Below are 15,804 nucleotides of genomic sequence, written 5' to 3' on the forward strand. Positions count from 1 at the left end.
TGCTCTGCGCAAGATGGACTGATATAGGCACAAAGATTCACCATTGTATTGTTACTCCTGTTGAAAAATGATGTCGTGCTTGGCACTGCTTAATGTGGTTGGTGTGCTTCAGAAAGCACAAAAAGTGGTTGAGTAGCTTTCTGTCCAGAATGTGGCCTCTTGAAATGCTCTGATTGCGGGATGAGTACAACACGAAGGTGACCAAAATTCTCTAGGTTGTTTTCAGCGGATGCAAAGCAAGTATATCTCTCCAAATTCAGTCACTTATACTTTCGTCTTGAAGGCATGTGGCTCTACACAAGTGCTTGAGGAGATTCATGTCTTGAGTGTGGACTCTTGGAATGCACCGATTTCATGATTTGCTCCACAAGGGTAGGGCCAAAAAGCTCTATTTTCTTTTCAATAGCCTTATCCAGATGCAATCATGTACGCAAGAAGCTGATATGGGCACAAAAATTCACAATTGTATTGTTGGTCAGAGGCTGTTGAAAAAAGATGTTGTGCTTAGTTCTGCCTTCCAAATGTGGTGCCTTTGAGAAAGCACAAAAAGTGGTTGAGGAGCTTTTCATCTAGAATGTCATCTCTTGGAATGCACTAATTGCAGGATATGCACGACAGAAAGTTCTAGGCTGTTTTCAACAATGCATCTCTCCAAATTCAGTCTGAATGTGACCTTCTACAAGCTGTTGACATGGTTGAGAGAATTAATGAGGACATACCTCGTCCAAGGCTCTTGGGGAAGCATGTCCTGCTCTAGGACGCTTTCAGCAGACGCAAAGCAAGTGTATATCTCCAGATTTGGTCACCTATACTTTCTTCTTGAAGGCTATGCTTACATTTTGAAGGCATCTTGCCCTATGCAAGAGCTCGAGGAGCTTCATTTTGGAGTGTGGACTCTTTGAATGCACTAATTCCAAGGTTTTCCTTGTGCAGCGTGCTTTGCGTTGTCTTGGTCGATATATATGCAAAGCGAGGGCCTCTTTCCAGATGCAATCACCGACATATGTATCTTGAAGGCATGTGACTCTACACAAGATACTGATATGGGCACAAAAATTTGCAATTAAATTGTTTGTCAAAGGTTGTTGAAAAAGGATGTCATGCTTGGCAATGCCTTGGTTGATATGTAAGCCAAATGTGGAGTGCTTAAGAAGGCACAAAAAGAACTTGAGCAGCTTCCTGGCCGGAATGTCGCCTCTTGAGGGATGTGTGCAACAAGAGCACGGCCAAAAAGCTCTTGTTGAAGTGAAGTGAGGGGCTCTCTCTAGATGCAATTAGTTACGAATGCATCTTGAAGGCATGTGGCTCTATGCAAGATGCCGATATGGGCACAAAGATTCACATTATATTGTTAGTCAGTGGTTACTGAAAGAGGATGTCATGCTTGGCACTGCCTAATGTGGTGCGTTTGAGAAAGCACAAAAAGTGCTTGAGGAGCTTCTTGTTCGGAATGTCACCTCTAGGAATGCATTGATTGTGGGATGAGTGCAACAAGAGCAGGGAGATGTCCTGCTTGGCGCTACCTTGGTTGATATGTATGCCACATGTGTTGCGGTTGAGAAAGCACAAAAAGTGCTTGAGCAACTTCCTGGCCAGAATGTCGCCTCTTGGAACGCGTTGATTGCAGGATGTGTGAAACAAGAGCACGACGAGAAAGCTCTTGTTGAAGCGAAGCAAGGAGCTCTCTCCAAATGCAATCATCTATCCATGCATCTTGAAGGCATGTGGCTCTATGCGAGATGCCAATATGGGCACAAAGATTCACCATTATATTGTTAGTAAGGGGCTGTTGAAAAAGGATGTTGTGCTTGGGACCGCCTAATATGGTGTGCTTGAGAAAGCACAAAAAGTGCTCGAGGAGCTTCTTGTTTGCAATGTTGACTCTTGGAATGCATTGATTGGGGGGTGTGCGCAACAAGAGCAAGGCCAGAAAGTTATTGTTGAAGCGAAGCAAGAGGCTCTCTTCAGATGCAATCAGTTATGCATGCATCTTGAAGGCATGTGGCTCTACGTAAGATGCTGACATGGGCACAAAGATTCACCATTATATTGTTAATTAGAAGTTGTTGAAAAAGGATGTTGTGCCAAGGAAGCTCTGGGCTTCTTCCCAACAACTCCAAAGGCAAGGCCTCCCTCTAGATGCAATCACTTTTCCTTGCAAGCCTTCTTCACATGGGGGAGAGATTCCATGATGAGATTTGTAGTCAAGGGCTATTGAAGGAAGATGTCTTAATGGCAGTGCTTTGGTAGATACAAATGTCAAATGCAAGATCTGCCCAACATGGCTAGGAAAAATGAATCTATGGCTTTTAACCTTAAAGCATGTGGAAAAACATCCACATGGGAGAGACTATTCAGAATGAGACTGCCAGTCAAGGTTTGCTGAAGGAAGATGTCGTGTATCGCAATGCACTGGTTGTATGTATTTCAAATGCAAGTGCCTCACAAAAGAACAAATGGTCTCAACGCACATTCTATTCAGGATCTCATCATTTGGCGGTGGTTTGGTCGATATGTATGCTAAATGTGGCGTCCTCACAATAACACAAAAACTTCTTGAAGGGTATCCTCTCTGGGATGTCATCTCTTGCAAGGGTTAAGTGCAAGAGATGCCCAACATAGTTGATGCAAAGAAGTGCATTGGCGATAGACATTCAATCGCACGGTGAGTAAGAATTATCTTTTTTTTTTTTTTGACACTGGGAACGCTGTTAATGAACACAATGAAAATTGTACGCTGCCGTGGGAATGGCACGTTCCCTTATATTATAAAAATTGGGGAGGACTGTGCAAACTCCCCCCATGCAAGGAGACTTGCATGCTTTCTTTTTTTTGAAACATAAAAATGAAACGGCAAACAACTAATAACATTGACATATTCTATGATCATGAACATTGTGCTTGACAAAACTCTAACACTACTTGTGGTTTTTTGCAAGGTATCACTTCGAAGCACTACGATTGGTATCCCATTTTTTTGAGGTACATCTCTGAATCATGACGATCAATATCCCAAACACCCTCAAGTAAAAAATCTAACACGCTTTCATGAAAAATCTCTCTCTCTCTCTCTCTCTCTCTCTCTCTTTCTTTGCTTCATTTTCTCTTGAGAAAATAAATAAATATAACACCCTTGATGTACTCTCTCTCTCTCTCTCAGATTTGTTTTGATGTCTCTCCTCCAAATTAATAATTGAAATGGCATACATAATTTCCAATATTTTGTTTGATCTCAATTCGATGCGAAGGCAGCTAACGAAGCACTCTAGTTTTTTTGTTGGCATTCTCGCTTGCTCAAGCCTTCTATAAATAACAACAGAAAATGACGATCGTCGCCATTTGGACATTAATGCAGAATCGTGTAATTCGTCTCCTTCTCTGCAGCTGCAGCCAGGGATGATTCGTGGGAGTTGCTTTAAAAGCCCCTGTTTTTCGTATGCTTTGGCATTCTGTCTCGCCATCTACTCGGTGGCCATTTCGTTCTTCTTCCATTCCTGCACCTCCCCATTCTTTCCCTCCAAGCCTCGGGTGCTCCATTATCTTCTTCCTACTGATCCCGCGTCTTCGAACTCTCTCTGCGCAACACAGACGCTGTCATTTTCCGCAGCTACTCCACTCAAGGTGTATATGTACGATTTGCCAAGGAAGTTCACGTACGGTGTCATTGAAGAGTACCTGCGTGCACGCTCCATTGACATCAATGGCACCTCCCAGCTTCGCTACCCCGGAAATCAACACAGTGCGGAATGGTTCCTCTTCATGGATCTGCAAAAGCCCCATGCTGCGAGGGCTGGGTCTCCGGCTCTGCGAGTAGAGAGTCCACAAGATGCAGATATTTTCTATGTACCATTTTTTTCCTCCCTCAGTCTTCTCGTTAATTTTAGCCGCAGTGGATCTTCACCTGTGTCATATAGTGATGAACAGATGCAAATGGAGTTGGTAGATTGGCTTGAAGGGCAAGAAACCTGGAAGCGTAACAATGGCAGGGATCATGTGATCATTTGCCAAGATCCAAATGCTCTGCATTTGATGATCGATCTCTTCAAAAATTCCATTCTCTTGTTATCAGATTTTGGAAGGTTGAAAACAGATCAGGGTTCTTGGTGGAAAGATGTGGTGCTTCCATATACTCACCGCATAGACTCCTATGTCAAAGAGAATACCACCTTGGAGCGTAGCACTTTGCTTTTTTTCATGGGAAATCGCTACAGAAAAGAGGTCTGTTTCTTTCCCCATTTTTTATCTTCTTTTGTAGTATTCATGACAGCAGTGAGGTCAGCTTCATTGGTCTATATTGGGCTGTGTAGGTAGTGAAGGAGTTCCCTTTTTAAGGAATTTTCAACATCTGTTTTCAAGTTAATCTCGCCATATTTAGTTCGCTTGTCTCTGTTGTAATTAACCATTAAGGCCACCTTTTTTGAAGTGTTTATTTTTGGGCTGTATGGCAGAGAGCAATGAATTTTATAAAACACTCTAGCCTGTGTTGTGATACTTAGCTCCTGGCAAGTTGGAATTTCTTTAAGTGGAGAATAGTCATCTGACATAGAAAAGAGAACATGATAGGAGAAAAGAGGACAAGAACTGGAGGGGTGCTTTCTAGTTGCAATGCTTTTCCGTAGACAAGTTACAATATTCGTGCGGAAAATTGCTGCAGCTCACAAGATGCAGCATACTAGGTATTGACGGTTTGCTGTAGGGCTGAAAATCCTGCTTTAAAAGGGGCTGATCTGTGGGACCGAAGAGTGGCACACAATGACTACAACCACTTATTCTGTTGCGCAAAGATGGATGGGGCTGCTGTTGAGAGTGGTGCTGCGATCCTTCATTGCTAGTTTTGCAAAATGCTTATTAGGCTTTAGGGTTGAAACCAAAAGGCAGCCATAGTCATGTTTTTTTCAATGACGCTTTCTGGTGCTCAGCCATCACACTGTTGTCCTTCTATTTGCAACATGTTGGTGGGAGATTGTCCATGATCCCCAGCCTCCAGGGTGTTGCTCTTGGCTCTTTCGGGTGCCTCTACAATTTCAGCTCAAAATTCATCTCTCGTTACGTACTACTAGCATACCCTTACCATTTATCCTCCACAATTCCTCAAGTACATTGAATAGTTCATCAAAGCAGTCTTGTAATGCTAGTAGCATTGACACAACAGTCAGGTAGTTTACAATGCTCATGAGAGATGGCACCTTACTTTTGAGAGAGAGAGAGAGAGAGAGAGAGAGAGAGAGAGAGAGAGAGAGAGAGAGAGAGAGAGAGAGAGAGAGAGAGAGAGAGAGAGAGAGAGAGAGAGAGAGAGATGAAATGAAGTGAAATGATATATTAACGTCTTCAAGAGGCCAAAATGACCTAAGAGACAATCCGTTACAAATTGGTGAATTTGATACCATGTCTGGGTAGAAAAAAGAGAGAGAGAAAAGAGATACTAACATGAATCTAGAAGTGCTACTAGCTGGAACTGTGGGGGGTATGTGTGATCAGTGGTACCATGGGTGCCCAAAATAAGAGGGTGATATTATGGGTGATGAATCCATCCTCATCTGCACTTTGGATGTCGAGATAGTATGGCTCGAATCCTTTGTTGTAGCGTTGGGAAGCTCCTTTCCTCAGTCGTGGGCGTCTCGATCTTCCTAGCTCCAATGCTCGGTCATGAGATTACCGCGGGTGTGAGTATGAGGAGCTGAGCTTTGCAGTGGTGGCTGCTTCTCTATCTGTCCGGTGTTTGGTGTGAAGAAATTGGTAATTTGACTCTGGGATTGTCTCTCTCGAGATTTCCTTAGTAAATTGTCTCTGTGTATGTGTAACCCAAGTAGATATAGTCCAATACATCTCTGGTCCTGATAACTCATGACTCTAAAGAAAGGTCCAAAGCCTTCTCTGAAGAGACAGTAAGAAACCTCGTATCTCATTATACACTGTGCACTGACGTATATAATGCATCTTTGTCTCTGGTTGTATATGGCATTGTAAGGTGCAGCGGAATGAATGCTGTTCTTTCTCAAGATGAGTGTTCCATATTTTTCTCAAGGTTCCTTTTAGTTCTTATGGAAGGGAGAGCCTTCCGTTCTTAATGGAGAGTGCTATGATCACGAACAAAGTGAGTAGACACTGTGCGTGCAAGTGTATGAGACTGAGAGATAGAGAAAGAAGAGAGATACGACACCAGAGACGTTGTAAAACCCTCCTCCGAAGGCCCCACTCGTTGGCGAGAGTGGTCTACGATTGATTGCACAAACTGGTACAAAGTGTATGCATGTGAATGATGCAATTCGAGGCTATGTCGGTGATGATGACGGGGATGGCGAGACCGACCTAAGGGCTGAAATCTGCAATCTTTTATCTGCTGTCCAAAAACGCTGCTGGCTGAATTCTGCTATGGTTGGAAATGCTATGAAAAACGCTGATTTGCTGTCCTTTAAAGCTGAAATTCTGTTGCTGTGTCGGGGTCGGAATGGCTATGAGAAGAGGGCTGAAATTCACTGGATGCAATGGTCCAAAGGCTGAAATCTGAGGCTGTTCTTGCTAGGACCAAAAACGCTAGGCATGGGGGATCTGTTGGTGATGACAAGGGCTGAAAACGCTGATGTTTGCAGGTTGCCGGCGGTGAAGGTAATACTGAAAACGCAAGGTAGAGAGGGGGAGAGAGCCTAGGCAGTTTGATGAGAAAAAACGCTGGACTTGCTTACTTGATGAAAAACGCTGAGCCTCCTTCTTGATGGAAATCGCCCAAGTGCTTGGGGAGTCTTGCTGAGAGAGAGGGAACCTGTCGCCGAAGCTTGTTGTTCTCCTTGCTCATCTGCCATTTAGTGCGAAGCTTGGTTTCTTTATATATTATCTTACCCAATTTGCCCTATCTACTTTCCAACAAAAGTCACTTAAAAATAATAAGTGAAAAATGTCAAAAATAGGTAAAATGGGCTAAATGCATTGGAAAATTCCCTTGAAGGATTCTGATGGATTTTGATGGGAATGCTTATGATCATGCTGTGTGCAACCAGAGGATATGCATCTACACTAAGTGACTGGGTATGCACGGTCTACGAATAGACCTACAAAAGTGCCAGATCACTTCTAATCTAGACTGACTGGAGTGAAGGAACCCTGTTATGTCGTAGGTTGTCCACGGACACATAGGGTTGGATGTGTCACGTGACATCCCCTCCTTTTTAAAGTGAGGTATTGGTACCGAGCTGCATGGCTTCCTTGTAGTCTGCCAACAACTCTGGATAATCGTTGAAAAACTCTTCGTCGACCCACACCGCTTCGTGGGTTTCTCGATCCTTGAACTTCAAAAAGTATTGTCTCACTTGCTTCTTCAAACCATGTCGAAACCGATGCAACAACGCTTGCTCCGGCTCCATGACTTCAGCTTCATCGATGATCTCCGGTTCTTCTTCTTCCAAAATGTCCTTTGGAGGTGTTCCCTGAAACACTTTCAACCAAGAAACATGGAAAACGTTGTGCATTGACCATGAGTTAGGCGACTGCAATTTCATTGAAACCTCATTTATCTTTTTAATGACTGGAAATGGACCATACATACAAAAAGACAACTTTGGACACTTCTTTCTAACTTGCTTAAGACGTTGCTTCATGATTCTTAAATACACCCAATCTCCTTCCTTGATCGAAACATCCTGACGATGCTTATTAGCCTACCGTGAATAAGATTCCTGAGCCTTGCTTAGCCGAAGCTTCACACTCTCAGAAATCTCATCCAATGATTGACTTTCAGCATTGGTATCAGGCATTTGACTGACCGAGCGAGTCAAAAGTGATTGGAACGGACGGCCAAAAGCTGCTTTATACGTAGTTCTACCAATAGCAGAAGAAAAAGAGTCATTCAAAATAGCCTGAACCAATGGGAGATAGAGCTCCCACTGAGACTGTTGATCATGCACATACGAGTTTAAAACATCAAAAGCCAATTGATTGTAAATTTTTGTTTGACCATTTCACTGTGGATGAAAAGCCGATGAAAAATTCAACTTAGTGCCAAAATTTTCAAGGAGTGCGCGCCAAAATTGGACGTGAACTTAACATCCCTATTTGAAACAATTGATACAATTGATTTTGGCAAACCACAGAGGGGGTACCAATGCTTAATGAACAACCGTGCTACATCTTGTGCAGTGACTTGGCTTTACAAGGAATCAACATGCAAAATTTGCTGAAACGATCAACAATTGCCAAACATTGAGTGTTCCTTGAATGCAAACTTAGTGGCAGGTTAGTCACAAAATCCATGGAAATATCTTGAAAGGTCCATCGAGAATAGGCAGCGGAAGCAAGAAGGCCTTGCTGCTTACCCCGAGGAGCTTTTACTTTTTGATATATAGTGCACTGTGTGACATAACGAAACACATCTTTTCGCATTTTAGGCCAATAAAAGAATCTTTCAATTTTTTTTTTCCAAAGTGGTGTTCATTCCCCTGTGCCCACCCGTGAGAGAATCATGTGCATCATGCAATATGGTTGGCCTAAGAGAGGGCAACACACATAAACGTTGACGAAAATACAACAACCATCATGAATGAGATAGTTGCTTGGCCTTTGGGAAGCAAGAGCCTGCAACCAATGCTTACCAAACTCGGAATCCGCATACTGATTCTTCATGCTGTCAAAAGACTCACCTTGAATAGAAAATGTGGATCTTGACTCAAGAGCCAAAATCTGTCCTTTGCGACTCCGCATCTGCAACAGGTTTAGCTTTTTCAGGTACATACTCAATCAAACCTCCAAATTGCTCAAAAAATTGTGACCACTGTGCTTGGCGATCACTCCAATGTGCACTAGGCATAGACTGGAGCTACTTGAGGGCTTGATGATCTGTGCGCACTGTAAACTCTCTACCATAAAGAAAATGCTTCCAATGCTTAAGAGAGTGAATGACAAACAAAAGTTCTTTATCATAAACTGAATAATTCTTTTCCGCACTATTGAGCTTCTGGCTAAGGAAAGCTACAGGACGACCATGCTGCTGAAGCATAGCGCCTATGGCGACATTGCTCGCATCCGTCCATACCTCAAAGAGATCATCCTAATAGGCAAGGATAAGACACGGTGCTTCTGTCACCGCAACCTTGAGAGCTACGAAAGCTTCAATGGCTGCTTCGAGCAAGTCTACGCGCTGACGGCGAGTCTTGACCCCTTTCAAAACATGAGTCATAGGTGCAGCAATGCGTGCAAAATTCTTTATGTGCGAACTATATGCTTGACATAAACCAAGAAAAGAACGCACATCATATGCAGTTTTGGGCAAATCCCAATTACGAACTTGTTCCACCTTCGCAGGATCTAGCTTGACACCTTCTACAGAAATGATATAACCCAGATAAGTGACTTCAGTAAGAAAAAATTCAGACTTCTTAGCTGCAATGTACAACCGACACTCATCCAAACGAGTTAGTACCCTTTCGACATCTCTTTCATGTTGTTTACACGATGCAAAAAAAATGAGAATATCATCCAAAAAGATGAACACACATACACCGACCATATCGCCGAAACGACCTACCATGAGACGATTAAATGTATCCACGACACTTGTCAATCCAAAAGCCATAACAATATACTCCCATTGCCCTCGCTTGGTGCGAAAAGCGGTCTTGAAAATGTCGCCTTTGAATACCCGTACCTGATGGTATCCACTTTTGAGATCGACCTTGCTGAAAACCTCCCCATTGAGCCTATCGAGGATATACTCAATGCGAGGCATCGGAAACTTATTCTTGACGGTCATCTTGTTTAATGCCCTGTAATCAACACACAAACGAGACGAACCATCTTTCTTGCGAACAAACAAAATAGGGGCAGCAAAAGGACTTACACTAGGCCGTATGAATACTCTAGCCACCAACTTCGTGAGTTGTCGCTCTTAACTCTTCCTCTTGTGTCTTGTCAAACGATAGGGAGCCTTACTGACAGGCTGTGCCCCCTTCATAGGCTCGATGCGATGGTCCTCCGGCCGCTCGGGTGGGAGACGAGGTGGAAGATCATCCTGCAAAAAGAGATGTTTAAACTTCGTAAACAAATCTGAATACTTAGCTGGAGCCTGAATGCTCTGGGAAACTGGAGCATCATAGATGAATGCCGCTTGTGCTCCTCGTCGTAATTCACGTTTACTTGCACATGAGAGATGAGAGGCAAAGAATGCAAGCCCTCCTTAGCACGAATGATGAGGGGGGAGTCAGTTTTGGCATGTAAAGTGAGAGTGTTAGCCTCCCAATCAATGAGAGGGTTGAGTTCACAAAACCATCTTATGCCCAAAATCATATCACATCCTGAGAGAGGAGACACAAGAAATTTCCTACTGAAAGAAGCTTGTTGAACGGTAAACAGTACATCAAGGCACTCCTTCGTGACGAGAGAGTCCATACCAGGAGCGAAACCAGAAACTTCGAGAGGAGATTTTTGACTAACCTCTAGGCGGGCTTTCTCAACAAGAGAGGGACTAATCACATCATGCATACTACCTGGATCAAACAATATGATAAAACGTTGACCCTTTACATGACCATAACACTTCATGAGAGACTCATCAATGTGTGTGTCAGAGTCATGAGAAGATTCAGTGTGGTGCGTTATAGTGCTTGTGGTCGCTGTGGGTGCCTTTTGTTCTTTAGGTGGGGCTGTCTTAGGACAAGCCTTCTTAATGTGATCCTTGACGTGACATTGAAAACATCTTCCTTCCTTAGCATAAATCACTTCTTCTTCAGCCGTGATGTATCCTCCTACAATTCCTTATGCAGCTTTTTCATCTGGGGTTAGCTTAGGTTTTGCAGGTGCTTTAGCTTTATCCTTAGATTCATTGTTAGAGTTCTTTTCTGAGGAATTAGAGGAAGAAGGGCTAGAAGAATTACCATTCTTATCGCGCCTTGAGCTTGTCTTGGAAATCAGCCCAACTGAAGGAAAGGGGCGTGAGTTCTTCGGCTTCCTCTAGGGGTGTGGCTAACTGTGCCTCTTGCCATGCGTGGTACCAATTGATGGCATCACCGGCAAGGTACATAGCTGCCGTCAATACCTTGCTATTCCCTGTCTTCTCAGTTGTCGCAAAATAAGCATTAAATTGATGCAACCAAGAATGAATAACCGTATCATCCATCTTACCATCATACTTACTGAAAGTCAACTTCTCTGTGACCGGGTTGTTGGAATCCGCATCGTGGCTTTTGCCACTTCAGGAACTCCCACGATCTTTGGCTGGTTCGGACTTTGAGGCAAGTACTTGTCGAACCAATTCTTGAGTGCGTAGTTCTCTTTGAGCCTCACGCTCGGCCTCCAAGGCCGCTCTTTGAGCTTCCCGCTCCTCCTTTCTTTGTGCTTTTCTTTCGTTTCGTTCATCGCGCTCGCGTTCTAAAGCAATGCGATTTTCTTCTTGTTTTATGGCATTTCTTTCATTTCGTTCTTCGCGCTCGCGTTCCAAAGCAATGCGAGTCGCTTCTTGTTGTGCCAGCGCAATTCGATTCGCTTCTTGTTGTGCCAGCGCAAGTCGAGTCGCTTCGCGATGCGATTAGATTCGGGATGTTGGGCCATCATGTCCAACATCGACTTGACCATCGCCTCCATGGAAGTTGGTACAACTCGTGGCGTAGATGGAGAAGGGGGAGGATCGGAAAAATCTCTTGGTGGGGAGAACTCTTTGTTGCCTCTCTCATGCTCACCACCTGTATGCGAAGTATCCATTCCGCTTCGGGTGATGACCATGCACTATGATCTTTGGTGCTTAAGTCCACGAGGAACTTGGGTTCTTGAGGGTCTTGAGGTTTTCTTTCGCTTGCAAACCGTGTTTGAGAAGGATCTCTCTTCACCGAGTTCTACTCCTTTCCGCGGGCGCACCCCTTGGCGGCCTTGCGCTCACACCAAGGTTGCTTTTTCCCACCTCACGTCGATTGGCCAGCCGCTAAGTGCACGGTCCGCTCTCAATGAGTGAAAAGAGACACAAGGGGAGACTGGACAAGCCCTTCTTTCTTGGGATTCTTGTCACTCTTCAAAAACACGATTATGAATCGACACGCCCAAGCGAACTCGGGTTCGTGCGAACACAAAAAGCAAAAAAAAAAATCTTGTGATTCTTGTGGTTCTTTCCTTTGAGTGATACAAAACACTGCCAAAGCTCTGATTCCAATGTAAACTGCAGCGGAATGAATGTTGTTCTTTCTCAAGATGAGTGTTCCATATTTTGCTCAAGGTTCCTTTTAGTTCTTATGGAAGGGAGAGCCTTCCGTTCTTAATGGAGAGTGCTATGATCACAAACAAAGTGAGTGGACACTGTGCGTGCAAGTGTATGAGACTGAGAGATAGAGAGAGAAGAGAGATACGACTCCAGAGACGACGTAAAACCCTCCTCCGAAGGCCCCACTCTCGTTGGCGAGAGTGGTCTACGATTGATTGCACAAACTGGTACAAAGTGTATGCATGTGAATGATGCAATTCTAGGCTATGTCGGTGATGACGACGGGGATGGCGAGACCAACCTAAGGGCTAAAATCTGCAATCTTTTATCTGCTGTCCAAAAACACTGCTGGTTGAATTCTACTATGGTTGGAAACGCTATGAAAAACGCTGATTTGCTGTCCTGTAAGGCTGAAATTCTGCTGCCAGGTCGGGGTCGGAATGGCTATGAGAAGAGGACTGAAATTCACCGGCTGCAATTGTCACGTGACACATCCCCTATGTGTCCGTGGACAAGCTACAACATAATAGGGTTCAGTCAGTCTAATCAGTTTAGATTAGAAGTGATCTGGCACTTTTGTGAGTCTATTCGTAGACCGTGCATGCCGAGTCACTTAGCATAGATGCGTATCCTCTGGTTGCACACAACATGATCATCAGTATTCCCATCAGAATCCATTAGAATCAGTTAGGGGATTTTTCCAGTGCATTTAGCCTATTTTTCCTATTTTTGACATTTTTCATGAATTAATTTAAGTGACTTTCCAACAAAAGTAGGTAGGGCAATTTTGCTAAGAAAATATATAAGCAAACCCAAGTTAGCACTCAATGGCAGAAGAGGCAGCAGGAGCACCGCTCAACAGGCACCTTCTCAGCAGGACCCCAAAGGCTTCTAGCGTTTTTGCTCCACAGCAGCTTGGCTAGCGTTTTTGGACAAGACACAGCAGATCAGCCAGCGTTTTGCCCTTGCAGATCCCTGGCGACAAGACCACAACAGATCAGCCTAGCGTTTTTGCATTTGCAGAACCTCGGCGACAGAAACACCATTTTCAGCCCTAGCGTTTTTGCATCTGCCAGCAACCTCAGCGTTTTGCAGATCTATCGCGACAGAATCAGCCCTAGGACCAGCGTTTTCAGTTTTCAGCAGTTAGACTTCGCAGATCAAGTCCGAAACCTCGCAGATCTCACCTTCCCGCAGCAGTTCCTCGCCGCACGGTCAGTTTCCGCAAGGTTTACAATTTCATCCCGGAAAAGGCAGATTTCAGCATCTGCGTTTTCAGCGCGTGGTCATTGACATCGTCACCGACATAGAGTCAGAATTCAGCAGATAGAAGATTAGCAGATTTCAGCCCATAGCGTTTTTGGACAGCAGTAGAAAGATTGCAGATTTCAGCCCTTAGGTTGACCTCGTCATCCCCATCGTCGTCGTCAACAAAGCCTAGACTTGCAGCAGTCTCATGCATACCATTTGTACCAGATTGTGCAATCATAAGTAGACCACTCTCGCCGACGAGAGTGGGGCCTTCGGAGGAGGGTTTTACAACGTCTCTGGTGTCGTATCTCTCTTCTCTCTCTCTCTCTCTCTCTCTCTCTCTCTCTCTCTCTCTCTCAGTCTCATTCACTTACACGCACAGTGTCCATTCACTTTGTTGTGATCATAGCATTCTCTCATTAAGAACGGAAGGCTCTACCTTCCATAAGAACAAAAGAAACCTTGAGCACAGTTCTGAGCACTCATCTTGAGCAAAGCGTAAACAATCATTCCGCTGCACCTAACATTGGTATCAGAGCTTGGCAGTGTTCTGTGTCACTCAAGGAAAGAACCACAAGAACCACAAGAATTTTTTTGTTGAGGTCGCACGAACCCAAGTTTGCTTTGGCATGTCGATTCCTAATCGTGTTTGTTGAAGAGTGACAGGATTCCCAAGAAAGAAGGGCTTGTCCAGCCTCCCCTTGCGTCTCTTTTCACTCATTGAGAACGGACCGTGCACTTAGCGGCCGGCCACTCGACGTGAGGTGGGAAAAAGCAACCTTGGTGTGAGTGCAAGGCCGCCAAGGGGTGCGCCCGCGGAAAGGAGTAGAACTTGGGTGAATAGAAGATCCTTCTCAAATGCGGTTTGCAAGCGAAAGAAAACCTCAAGAACCTCAAGACCCTCAAGAACCCAAGAACCCAAGACCCCCAAGAACCCAAGTTCCTCGTGAACTTAAGAACCCAAGACCACAACAAGCACCCACGACTTTAGAATGATCATCACTCGAAGCGGAATGGATACTTCGCTTGGAGGTGATGAGCATGAGAGAGGCGAAGAAGAATTTTCCCCACCCCCCTTCCTCGTCTACGTGAAGGATTGCACTAACTCCTATGGAGGCTTTGGAGCAATTGTTTCTGAAACAGAATTTAGAATGCGAAGCAAGAAATGGAGAAAGAATGACAGAATTTGCTCGTGAATGCAACAAAAGAAAAGCAGAAATGGAACGCAGACACGCAGAAGACAAAGCAGAAAGAGAAGCAGAAAGAAAGGCCTACGAAGAACAAAGGGCAGCCATAGATCGTGACTACAAAGAAGGAATGGCAGCCATACATCGTCAGTACGACTTGAAAGCAATACAAGAACAGAGCGACCGACAAAACAAAGAGTTCTTGCGACTCTATTCTCCAGTTCAGGCACAGATGCAAGAGATTTGGGGAAAGGAGACTCTCTCAGTCTCTTCTTCTCCAAAGTAGGATACACAGGGTTTGCATGATTGTGTGAAGCATGATGATGATTCGATTGACCATGAGACGCATGATGATTTGAATGACAATGCTTTGCATGATGATTTGGATGACAAAGAAAAGCATGATGATTTGATTGACAATGATCAGTATGATGATTTGAATGACAATGATAAGCATGATGAATTGCATAATCAAGATGTGATTTCTCACAAGCATGATGAGTTGCATGAAGAAGATGTGATTGTTCACAAGGATGATGTGTTAGTTGATGCTTTTTCTAGTGAAGCTAACCTCGTTGCAGATCGATCAATCACGAAGGATCGATCTTGACTCTCGAGCCTAGGTTTCAAGAACCCTCACAGGAAGTATTATGTGTTCGCATGATTGATACGCATGCATTGTTCGAGTGTTTCATTCGTGATCGTTTCCTGTATTTTAGTCAACATCTTTATGTGATCCCTTTTCCTAGGCATGACATATTGTATGTTGAGCACGTTTCTCTCATGGATGAGCACGAATGTATGCGGATTTTTCAGGAAAAGTTGAAAAGTATGTATGTAAGGAAGTCACATTCCATGTCTCTTCCTTGGCATGACACAATTTCCGAACGAACACATGAAAGTATGAGCACCAAGCATGGGCATTTCCTTTGTGACTTGCCACAATTGATTGCTCTAGATCCAAAGAATGATAAGATTCGATCTCATTGTTTGCGTGTATGTGGTGAACGGTTTAGCACTCCGTCTATTTGTTCATCTACATTGCATGCACAGTCTTTGAGGAAGACAAGATTTTTTCCATTCACTTTACATGGAATGGGTATGTTCATGGTTTTGTGTTGGAAATGGTTTCAAGAATTTTGAGCCATGGAGATTCTTGAAGAAGAAAGAAGTATGACTCTCGACGAAGTTGAC

The 15,804-nt window shown here is 44.1% G+C and overlaps 1 protein-coding gene across 1 annotated transcript in view; it reads left to right on the forward strand.

The window, feature by feature from the left end:
• Positions 1-3,305: 3,305 nt before the first annotated feature.
• The window catches only part of LOC147458877 (putative arabinosyltransferase ARAD1), a 46,044-nt gene continuing 33,545 nt past the window's right edge, over positions 3,306-15,804 (forward strand). Inside the window, exon 1 of the mRNA XM_086510295.1 lies at positions 3,306-4,218. Coding sequence (XP_086366421.1) covers positions 3,397-4,218 — 822 coding nt within the window. The 5' untranslated portion in view covers positions 3,306-3,396. The remainder of the gene's footprint in view (positions 4,219-15,804) is intronic.

This window comes from Adiantum capillus-veneris, chromosome 4 (assembly GCF_014529385.1).
Source record: "Adiantum capillus-veneris isolate H3 chromosome 4, ASM1452938v2, whole genome shotgun sequence".
NCBI lineage: Eukaryota > Viridiplantae > Streptophyta > Polypodiopsida > Polypodiales > Pteridaceae > Adiantum > Adiantum capillus-veneris.